At 52.6% G+C, this 11759-nt stretch overlaps 1 protein-coding gene across 1 annotated transcript; it reads right to left on the reverse strand.

Annotated features, from left to right (window-relative positions):
- Nucleotides 1–1341: 1341 nt before the first annotated feature.
- On the reverse strand, nucleotides 1342–11500 carry B3GNT3 (UDP-GlcNAc:betaGal beta-1,3-N-acetylglucosaminyltransferase 3). Its single transcript, XM_063110081.1, has 5 exons — nucleotides 11470–11500; nucleotides 11069–11150; nucleotides 4817–4876; nucleotides 2869–3418; nucleotides 1342–1893 (listed from the first exon to the last, which is right to left on the reverse strand). Exons 1-5 carry the CDS (start codon nucleotides 11498–11500, stop codon nucleotides 1342–1344), a joined length of 1275 nt encoding a protein of 424 aa, XP_062966151.1.
- Between the last annotated feature and the right edge of the window lie 259 nt (nucleotides 11501–11759).

Here is an 11759-nt window from a genome sequence, read left to right on the forward strand (position 1 = left end):
GGAGGTTGTGTGGCAGCCAGGATGGGACTCACAAGGGATCTTGCTGGAAGCAGGAGACCGAGGTGGGCCCAGTGTCCCACCCAGCAGAGAACAGTCTCACCCATGTGCCTCACACTCCTGAGACTGCTGACAAGCTGGCAGCAAGAATCAGTCTTGGGGCATATGAGCTGAGGGCAATAGGGAGCCATGGAGGGTGTGTGAGTAGGGGTGGGACATGGTCAGATCTGCCTGATAGAAACCCCTGTAGCCTTTACCTCATCCACGCCGTTTTCACTGATGTATATTTTCTACTGGAAATGAGACTTTTAGAAATGAAGGTAGACTAGTCTCTGTTAAAACATGCAAATTGCTTTAAAAACCAAAACTAAAAAACAGAAAACCCCCCAAAACTTCCATGTCTTCACAAAACTTTTTATTTCCCAGTGATCCACTCCCCAGACTCCCCCCCCCCACCACAATGCCTGTGAAGCCTGAGTCCCGGGCACCTGCCTGAGGCTGGAGGCTGCAGGGGGTCGCTGGCTTGCTTGTACCTCACCATCTGTGAAGCATGCTGGGGTGGGGGCCACCTGCGAACCCAAAGTTCCCTCTCCTCTGAGCCTGGGGTGTGTGCCTGCTGGCCTTGGGCCCACTGAAGACCCTCCAGTCCCAATGCTGTTCCCTGAATTCTTGGGGAGTGCAGGTGTGGAGTCCTCTCAGGGACTCAAGAAACCCTGGGCTCCCACAGCCTTAAGGTGCCTCCTTCCTCTGCCCCACACTTCCACCATTAGAGCACTTGATACCACAGGCAGGACAGGGCAGTCCCGTTCCATGGCCTCTCTGGCCCCTGCCATCGTTTGAGGAATCCAGAACAGGAGCCCTTTCCTGGGCTGAAAAATCTCTCTCACTTCCGCTACACGTGGACACAGGAGTTCCTTGAACCATGTCTGGACTCATCCCCCATTAAACCATTGTAGGCTCACTAGCAAGGAGAGGCTGGCCACTGCTTAGGGTCCAGTCTATGACTAAGGTCAGGGCCTGGAAGTGGGACCCAAATCAGACAGATGTGTCCACCTTGCAGAGGTGCTTCTGCCACTAGCCACCATGAAAAGGGATATTTTCCAGGGGTTTCTCCAGCCAAGAGTCCAGAGAGGACGCTGGAGCATGGTCTGAGCAGTACCTGTTGGGTTTTGAAGGATGTGTAGGAGTTCACCAGACAGGATATCCGCTCATCAAACCTTTCCTGGCACTCCCCTATGGCCAGCCTCCTTAAGAGGACAAAGGTCTCAACGTCCTAGAAGGAAGGTGCTGCCCCTCTCTATGGGGGTGGAGATAGAAGCCAGATGCTGGGGACTTAACGCTGCCTCAGTAGACCTGCGTCCGTTTGCCGCAGGTGAGGTCAGCCTGGCTCAGCGCATCCCACATGAGCAGCATCTCATAGGGCAGAAAGCGGTGCACCAGCAGCAGCTCCCGGTAGAAGCAAGGGTCAAAGGAAGACAAGCGTGCAGAGGGCGCGTGCACGCCGGCCGTGCGGATGCCGCTGTGCGAGCTGGGCTTCAGTCCCTCCAGCTTCAGGCACATGCCCAGGAACACGTCGTCAATGGGGAAGAGGTCCAGGACACGGGCAGCCCGGCGCAGGGCAGTGGCCGTGAAACGGGACAGCAGGAAGCCACCTCCGCCACAGTAGGGTGGGTATTTCTCCTCCTGGGTCACCACCATCGGCACGTAGTACTTGCTGTATGAAACCCGGATGGGGCCCACATTTTGGATCAGGTGTCCCACGAAGAGATGGCGGTCAGGGTCATGGCCCTGCAGGTAGGAGACCATGTTGTCTGTGTGTGCAAAGACATCATCGTCCCCATTGAGCACGAAGCTGGCGCTGGCACACCTTGTCTCCTGCCACTGTAGGAACAGCACCTGTGGGCAGGTTGGATGGGGCACACTGGCTTGAGGGCTGGAGCAATTGGCCTTGGGTCCCTCACCCCAGCCCAGTGAACCCCGGAAAGGATGTGTCCCCCAGTCAGGACAGCTTGGGTTTGAGGCCCTACCCTATGGGGTGACCTGGGCAACCGACTGCCCTCTCTGTGCCTCAGTTTCCAACTTTTCAGACAGGTCTCATTGTAGGACTTGCCTCTAGGAGTATTAGGAGCCCTTGATCCCAGGCCTCTCTGCACCTACTATGAGCAGGAACCACACCGTGCCCCTTGTCAACACGTCTCTACTCAGGTCACTCTACCTGCCAACCTAGGTGGGTCCTTGGAAACTTCAATTCCTTGTCTGCAGATGGACAGGAGTTTATCCACCTTTCATGGTCTCTTACCCATCAAGAAGGTCTTTATTGGGCACCTACTGTGCACCAGGACCTATTCTAGCCACTGGGAACACTGCAGTAAGAGAAACAGATACAGACCCCCGCCTCATGGGAGACAGACCATAACAAATAAACCAGGAGCTGTGTCCCCCTGTCATAGCCAAGGTTAGTTAAGTGCCAGGCACTGGTCCAGGTGCCTTATAAGTACCATTTCATGTAATCCTCACAGCAGCCCTCAAAGGTGGGTGGGTCTAATTCATATCCCATTTGCCAGGTGAGGCAATGGAGGCACAGAGAGGTCAATAAACTCCTTCGAGTAAGAGGCAGAGTCTGGATTCGAACCCGTGCCATTGGGCTTGAGATCCATGCCGGTAACCTCATGCCCCTCTTCCCTTCCTCCAGCCTCCCCTAGAGGAAGAGGACTTCAGGTCACCCCAAGGCCAGTGAGGACAATGGAGGGACAAGACGGGACAGGACTGGTCAATGGGGGTCTCTGGGTCCCCGAACCCCTCGGAGGAGGCGGTGGTAATTTAGGAAGGAAGGACATGTGGCCCTGGTCAGGGGACCCCAGTCCGGCCCACCTGCTTGAGCGTGAGGTTGAAGAAGGAGTCGTGGAAGTCCCACTGCAAGATGTCACCGTGCGTCCGTGCCTCCAGCGCCAGCAGCCGGTTGACCTTGCGGGCCTCATGTGGGCTGGGGTCGGTGCCAACCAGGAAGAGGCGGCGCAACTGCAGGCCCTGCACGCTGCGCTCACGGCCCCAGGTGCGCCGCAGCAGCTCCCTGCGCTCGTAGTTTCTGGGTGAGGACTTGATCGCCAGCAGCAGGAAGACGGGCTGTGAGCACTTCTCCAGGGGCACATCCTGCAGCTGCGGGAAGTTGCGGCAGTGTCTATACAGCAGGAAGTTGCGGATGTGCTGAGGCTGCTGGGTGAAGTCCGGGAGGTCGGCCATAGAGGTGTTGGCATGGCATGGGGTCGGGGGTGGACGGGCAGGCGGGGTGGTCCAGGTCAGAGTGTCAGGGGTACCTGGGGGCTTCTCAGGGACTGTGCAGGTGGGTGGTGACACGTGCAGACTGAAGAGAAGCAGGAGAGTGAAGGCGCCCACAGTCAGAACAAGGCCCCTGTTGGGCCACCTGGGATGGGAACACTTCATTCTGGCCAACCTGGGTCTGGGGTGTGTTGGAGGAGCCCCCTGGGCAGCTCCTGTGGAGAACAATGCTCACTGAATGCTGGCCATGGGCAAGGTGCTTTTCCTGGGCTACCCGTTGAGCCCCAATACCTGGTTGCACCTGTACGGTTGCCCAGGTTGGCAAATACTGAACTTCACCACTGAGTTGCAGGATCCCCTTCAGCACCCAAACCCATAGTGGCTCTGACAGGTGCCCAGGCCCAGCTGGGGATTAAATGTTTTTACCATCACCTCATTTTTCAGGGAAAACTGAAAAACAGAGATACCAAAGTGGGCCCCCAGGCTAAGAATGCCCAGAATCCACTGACCCAGTCTGGTCCTCCTCGTGTTCCTTCCTTAGAGATGGCTCAGGAGCCTCCCTGAGATAGGCAAGGAACTCCTGTCTTATCAGAAGAGAGCTGCAGGGGTCTTTCCTCTTGTCTTTTCCCTGCCCCTCCAGGAAGCTCTGAGCTTCTGATACAGCCATCACCCATCTGTCCTGATTGTTCCTAATGGGACCTGGCACTGCACAGACCCCCCAGGCCCAGCACATCTCAAACAAAGCAGTCTTCCTTGGCAAACTCCTACTCCTTTAAAATCCATCTCAAATGATCCATTCTCCAGGAAGCCCTCATTGACCCCTCAGGAAAAGTCTTGGTTCTGTTTGGCACCTCCAATCCCCATTTCCCCCTCTGGCCCAGTCCTGATCCCATGTGGGTGTCTGTGTCTGGCTTTGTCTTCACCAGACTGGGGGCAGGGGGCATCCTGGGGCTCCTAGCACTGCCCAGCATCAGGCAGACACATGGGAGAGAAAGGGAGTATTTGACGAATTTATGAATAAAAGTGAATTCATTCAGTTTCCTCTCTGGAAAACTCTTATGCTTCCTTCAAAACCCCAGCTCTAATGGCCCTTCATCCTGGATGTTTCCCCTCCCCACATCCAGGCAGAACTCTTGATCTCCCTCCCAGATCCTTCCCCCAGGCTTCCCTGGGCTCCCTCAATGGCCTTTTGTCTGGGAAGGTGGTATCTGTGTTGTTCTCAGCCCTGAATTGGAGATCTACTTTCCACTGCAGCATGAAAATGCTAGATTAGACTCAAGGCAGGACTTATACCTAGAGGTACAGAACAATTCAGCACTTGAGAGCACACACTCTGGAGTCCCCTTCCTGCATGTGAATCTTGACTCCACCACGTCTTGGCTGTTTGCCTCCCATACCTGGGGTCTTGGTTCCTGTAAAGGGAGCATCTACCTGAGCAGTCCTCAACTCACAGGGTTGTGTAGGTATGAAGGGCTCCCAGTGCCTACACCTAGTGGGCACTCACAAGTGTTTGTTGTATGAATATGTGAACCTCAGCACTTACCTTGGGCTGCCTTGGGGTGTCCGTGCTGAGCTGATGTCTCCTTCGTTTCCCCAGTGGCACCTGGAACAGTGTGGGGCAGTCAGTGGGACCTACTGGGCCCCTTCAGTTCCAAGTAACCCCACCCAGCTATTGCCCGTAAGCAAGGGAGAAGGCAGATTCCTGTTTTCATCTGGAGCCACAATTTGCCTCTCTCCCTGTTCCATGCAGCCATTTCCCTAACATGCTCGTCCCTGCCTCTGTGTACTGCCTGGCCTAGGCTTCTTGGGCCAGATGTGTATTTACAGCCCCCAAACAGGGCTCAGGTCCCACCCCACGGGTTCTGCTGTGTGACCTTCGGAAAGCAGCTTGATCTCTCTGAGCCTCATTATAAAACAGAAAGAATCAACCTATCTAAAAGTATTGTGGGGGTTTTATCCTTTGACATGCTGGGCATGGTCCTGCCCCAGGACCTTTGCACTAGCTGCTCTCTCTGCCTGGAACACTCTTCCCCAGGTGTCCACACAGCTCCCTCCATCACTTCCTTCCTGTCTTTGCTGAAATGTCCCCTTCTCAGGGAGATCTCATGGGCACACTATCTCATTGGCAGTCCTGATCCCCCAGGACTTTTTTTTTTTTCCATAGCACTTGTCACCTCCTAAATACATAATAAAATATTAAAAATGTATTGTTTCTTGTCCATTTCTCCCCACCAGAACATGAGCTCCTGTTTTGTTCACCATTTTATCCCTAGCCTCTAGGACAGTGCTTGGCATATAGCAGGTGCTCAATAAATGTGTCTTGAATGAATGAATGCATGCTGGGTTGCTACAGCATCTGAAAAAAATATTGACTCTCAGAATGAATTTATACATATGTTTTTTTTTTTTTTTTTTTTTTAAAAGATGACCGGTAAGGGGATCTTAACCCTTGACTTGGTGTTGTGAGCACCACGCTCAGCCAGTGAGCGAACCGGCCATCCGTATATGGGATCCGAACCCGGGGCCTTGGTGTTCTCAGCACCGCACTCTCCCGAGTGAGCCACGGGCCAGCCCCTATACATATGTTCATACACAAAAGTCCCTGCTACTGTGAAGCCCACATTCTTGAGGGGGAGCAAACACTAAATAAGTAACTCAATGGATCCCCTTACTGGCCAGCCACCAAAAAAAAAAAAAAAAAAAAAAAAAGGATAACTCAGTGAAGGATATGGGGAGACAAAAGCCAAGGGAGGAGATGGAGTCTGGTGGGTGGTTTTGATTTTGCAGGCTGGGTGACATTTGGGCTGAAACCATTTCCTTGCTATGGTTTGAGTGTTTGTTCTCAGAACCCATGTATTGAAGGCTTGATTCTCACTGCAGAGGGGCTGGGAGGGGCTTGAGTCATGGAGGCGGAGCCATCACGAGTAGACTAATGTCTTTGTGGTGGGAGTGACTTAGCTACCAGGAGGGCAGGTTGCTGTGCTGTGAGCCCACCCCATGTGTTTTTGCTCATTCCACACATTTGCTCACCTTTCCACTTTTCTGTTGCATTATGATGCAGAATGAAAGCTCTTGCCAGGAGCTGCCACCATGCCTTTGGACTTCCCAGCCTCCAGAAATGTGAGCCAAATAAACTTCTTTATAAATTACCCAGTCTCAGGTGTTCTGTTATAGCAACAGAAAATGGACTAAGAGAGATGTGAATGGCAAGCAGAAGCCAGCATGGCTGAGGTCTTTGGGAATGGAGTCCCAGGGTGGAAACAGCAGGTGCAAAGGCATTGAGGCAGGAAAGAGCTGTTTGAGCCTGAGCAGCTAAGGGACCCTGCATAGCACAGAGAGCCTGTCTTGTTGCTGTCATATCCCCCCTTGGCTGCCAGCTCTGGGTGTAAGAACCCAAATGCCCCAAGGGATCACACCCTGATCACATAAGCCCTTCTCGGCCACACCCCATCATGGCGCTGATTGCCCTTCTCTTCCGCATTCTCCTTCCCGCCCGCGAGAATCGCTCCCAAGCCCCATGCGGTATGCTAAACAGGGATTGTATTTTAAACCAATCAGCTTTCCCTTAAAGCCCTATATATATGTGTGTGTGCTGCCTAATAAACGAGCTCTCTCTGGAACGTCAACTGGTGTCAACTAGTCCTTTTCACTGGGGGCTTCTGGAGGGCAGGTCTGGAAACCCCAAAAAGCAAATAAGAAAGATCTTGTAATGAGACCGTGAATGAGATGCAAAAATGAACTGAATCCTAGAAGGAGATTTTCCTGAGCTGAAGGGAAATCCAAGTATGGGCTGGACGACAAGAAAGGAGTGCTCCCAGCCAAACCTGGCAAAACCCTGAGTTCCAAAGATGGGAAAAACCTCATGAGCTTCAGTAGAAAGACCAAGACACCAAAAAGGAGATCAAAGGACAGAAGCCTCAGCATTCTCCTGGGCCACACTGGCAGCCAGAGACCCACAGATGCGGGAGACAAGGGGTGCCAGGGAACCCAACTTCTGGGCATGAGATAAGGAGGAAGAATCAGGACATTAAGGACTTGTGAAACTTAGAGGGTGATTCACCCTTGCCCCATTTGCAGTTTACGACCGAAACCAGTGGTTCTCAACCAGGCTGATTTTGCCCCCAGGAAACATTTGTCTGGGGACATTCCTGGTTGTCAGGACTTGGGCAGGGTGTGGAACTGCTAATGGCACTAGTGGGTGGAGACCAGGAATGCTGCCTGACACCCTACAATGCACAGGAGAGCCCCTCTGCCACAGCCATCCCCAAATGTCAACATTGTCAAGATCAAGAAACTAGAATAGAGAACTCAAGGTGAGGTGTGATCAGAGGAGGAAAATCAGGGTCGAGCAAAGTTTCATAGAAATTCATCATATGAGGTATTTATTAGATTTATTATTGTTTGCTTATACATGATGTACACAATTATTAAAAAGAAAATTAAACCTAAATGGCTAAAGATCAGCTCACTGGGAGAGTATTTTTCTAAGTTCCAAATAAGGGCTTGAAAACAAAGGAAGATATCTCAGAAAATACGATTGTTTACAACTCAGCAAAACCTGGGCGTGGGGGAGGGGAAGGAATGACAGGAGATAAAGCCACCAAACGGCTCATATTACTGGGATCCAGGCATGAGTGCTAAACAGAACCTCCTGGCGCGGCTGTTTGGCTTTAATTAATTCCATTAACACCTCCTCTTTTCCTCGCATTCTCCTTTCTTGTTTATTTGTAAGAATCCTTTGCATAGGAAACACAGTAGCTGCCTCCTTATCCGCGGTTTTGCTTTCCGCGGTCTCATTTACCCACGGTCAACCACAGCCCGAAAATATTAAATGGGACATTTCAGAAATAAACAACTCATAAGTTTTAAATTGTGTGCCATTCTGAGCAGTGGGATGAAATCTCACACTGTCCCGTTCCATCCCACCCGGGACGTGAATCTTCCCTTTGTCCAGCGTGTCCACGCTACAGATGCTAGGTAGTTACTTAGTAGCAGGTCATCAGATCAACTGTCTGGGGAACGTGTGTTCAAGTCACCTTGCTTGACTTAATAATGATCCCAAAGTACAAGAGTAGTGACCCTGGCAATTCGGATATGCTCAAGGGAAGCCGTAAACTGCTTAATTTAACTAAAAGGATAAAAGTTCTCGACTTAATAAGGAAAGAAAAAATTGCACACTGGGGTTGCTAAAATCTACAGTAAGAACGAATCTTCCATCTGTGTAGTTCTGAAGAAGGAAAAAGAAATTTGTGCTGGTTTTCCTGTTTGGCCAAAGCTGCAGCCGCAGGGCGTGGTAAGTGCCTCCTTAAGATCAAAAAGGCATTAAATGCGTGGGTGGGAGACACCAACGGACATGCTTTTTTTTTTTTTTTTTGGCAGCTGGCCAGTATGGGGATCCGAACCCTTGACCTTGGTCTTACAAGGTTGTGTTCTAACCAACTGAACTAACTGGCCAGCCCTCAGACATGCTTTCTGATGGACAGCAATCAGGTTCCATACTATCTGCGGTTTCAGGCATCCGCTGGGGGTCTTGGAGCATATCGCCCACAGATAAGGGGAGACTACTGTACTCCGTGTGGGCTGCCTCTCTTTCTCCCCAGGTCTATGGTTACTCTGCATGGAAGGATTCTCCATCAGGTTCCTGGGGGTGGGGGGCGGGGGTGCCGAGCGTCTCAAGGGGGGTTGGGAGGAAGAGCTTTGCTTCCCTCCCGGTACACTTAGATCTCCATTACTGCAACCAAGATCCTCTTCCTCTTTCCATCCACAGCCCCCACTGAACTCGTGGTCCCTTAAAACCTTAAGCAAGAAATGTTGCTGTCCTCAGAGCCACCCACATCCGGACTGACATGACAACTTCCAGCCTCCCTTTCTGTAAGGCTGAGCTTGCTGAGGATTCACTGGGGACATGTACTTTATTTTGCTGAAAAGTAGAATTTGGAGAGGGAGTGATTTCTGAGGCTGGGGGTGGGTGGGAGCTGGGCCGTGTAAAGACTTTGAATGCCAACTTGAGAAGTTGGCTGTCTCCTGGGGAGTGACGGGGCACTACGGAGCTGTGTGAGCAGGAATGGGCGAGGTCAGATTCATTGCTGAATAGTCCCTCTGGGGCCAGCACAGGCCAGGCTGGACTTGGGGAGCCCAGGATGAGGGGGAGATGGAAGCTCAGGAAGAGGACAAGCAGGTCTCAGGGTGGTTGGGAAGGCAGGAAGGAGTCCCTCCCCCATTCACAGGCCAGGTAAGGACCGTGCCTCATTTTCAGAGGGGCAAAGTGGGGCTCAGAGTTGGTACGTGCTGCAAAGAGAGTGAACTGGGTTCAAGGCTTGAGGCCTTCAAGAAAGTCCCCAGGGGGACCCCGATACCCCTCCCAGACCTTGCCCATCCCCCAAGGGCATCCACACTCTGAGGGGAGAACCTCAGCCTCACACAGTGTCAAAATTTTATCCCATCCTGGAAGCGTCCAGGACCTGCGTGGGTGTCGGGCAGAACCGAGCTCAGGGTTAGAATCCTGTTTTGCCCTGAGTTGACCTCTGCAAGTCAATTCCTCTTTGGATGCTCAGTTCCTCATTAGCACATGGGGGTGCTGAGACATCCCCCCCACAACAGGTGACAGGCTCAGTGACCCTCAGTTCACTGTCCTGGCTATTTCCACCCCTCCAGCATCCCCCACTTACAGATGGGGACACTGAGGCTCAGTGTGGAGTGGGAACAAGATTGGAACCCGGGATCCTGATGAGCAGGGTCTGCCTGTCCCACACTTCCCATGACCTCAGAGCCTTCCAGAATCTGTCACAAGGAACTGCATCATGGGTGGCACTAAATATCTGTCAAAGGACAGAGTTCCCGGGGCAGAGGTTGGCCAGTGCACCACTGCTTGGCCACCCTGGCACAGACTAGTGAGTGACTCTATGCATGAGTCCAGTCCTTTTACCCGTTGTGCTGACCCCTTGGCCATGAGTATTTATTGAGCACCTACTGTATGCTGGACACTGAGGATGCAACCCTGACCAAGCCAGACCCACCCTTATGATATTAACACATTAATGATATTAACAATTAGTGGCAGCTGTGATAAATGCTACTGAGGAAGGCAGGGTCCACAGGGAACCTGATCAACCTGGGGATCAGGGAGATCCTGGAGGATCATGGGGAATCACCTGGCAGAACTCTGGGGAAGGGCATTCCAGGCAGAAGGCACAGCAAGTAAGTGCAAAGGCCCTGGGGAGGCAGCCAGTGTCGTTGGAGAGGTTGGAGAGGAGGAGGAGGACGGCGGGGTTACCAGACCATGCTGTGGCGGAAAAGCAGAATGCGGCAGACCATGAAGAATCTCTTATGTTTCACGTGAGAAGCAATGGGGAGCCATGGACAGTGTGTGAGCAGGGGAGGGACCAGATCAACTTATGCTTTTAAGAAGTCCCCTATGGCCACCAAGGGGGCAGGGACAATCTGAGTAGGAGTAGAGGCTGGGGCAGTGTCCAGGTGGAAGAATTTGGGGGCCTGGGCGGGGGGCTGGCCAGCGGGGTGTGGTAGAGTGGGGAGGTTTAGAAAATAGGATGTAGGGACTCATCAAAGTTTAGAGACTGGATGTGGAGGGTGGAAAAGGGAGAACCAGGGAGAACGGAACATGAGAAGCTTCTGAGCCTTTCCATAGGACATCAAGGGGCAGCAGGAGACGCAGTCTGCTGTCCAGGCAAGAGCCGCTGGGTCATGATGGACCATAAACCAGGAACAGGTATTTGTTGGATGAGCACGTCCGTGTATTGCTTGTGCATGGTGCTCAAGGTGGGTGGAGAAGTCTCACCTCACGTTGGACAAGGTGCTACCAGTGTACAGAGTCACAGCAGTGACATACGGTTGACTCTCAGGGACCTTCGCCTGGCCCCCTACTGCCAGACCAGTCAGTCCTGACCAGGGCTGTCCGCCTATCACATGTGGGTGTGATTTCTCCATCACCAAGGCCCAGTTCTTGTAATGCACACAGAAAAGCCACAACACCACCTATTTTTGTCTGCCAAGACCCAGGGCCCCTTACAGGCCAACTGCCAAAAAAAATAAAAAATACCCATGAGCTTCCGCAGGGGTGAGGCTGCCAGATGTGGGTCCTCTCAGCCCCTGTCTCTCCCCTCTCAATCTCTGCCACACGGCCTCCTGATCTGTCCTTTAACACCCAGGCTCAGCTCTGCCTCAGGCCTTTGCACCCACCTGCCTCCACCTGGGACACCCTTCTTTCCATTCCGGCTCCTCCCCCTGGCTGTCCTTGATCTTCAGGCCTCAGCCTGAATGTCACCTCCTCAAAGAGGCTCCTAATGCCCAGCCCTGCTGTCCTCCGCAGCATGCACCAGCATCAGACATGGGAAATCTGACTTGATTCACACGTACGATTCGATTCGTTTAAGGTTAAGTCAGCAAGAGCCTGCTGGAGCCCAGAGGGTGGGACCAAGAGGTGCTGAACATTCCTGGCTCTGAATCTTCCTAATACGCTAAAGCGCTGA

Source organism: Cynocephalus volans, chromosome 10 (genome assembly GCF_027409185.1).
Source record: "Cynocephalus volans isolate mCynVol1 chromosome 10, mCynVol1.pri, whole genome shotgun sequence".
Taxonomy (NCBI): Eukaryota; Metazoa; Chordata; class Mammalia; order Dermoptera; family Cynocephalidae; genus Cynocephalus; species Cynocephalus volans.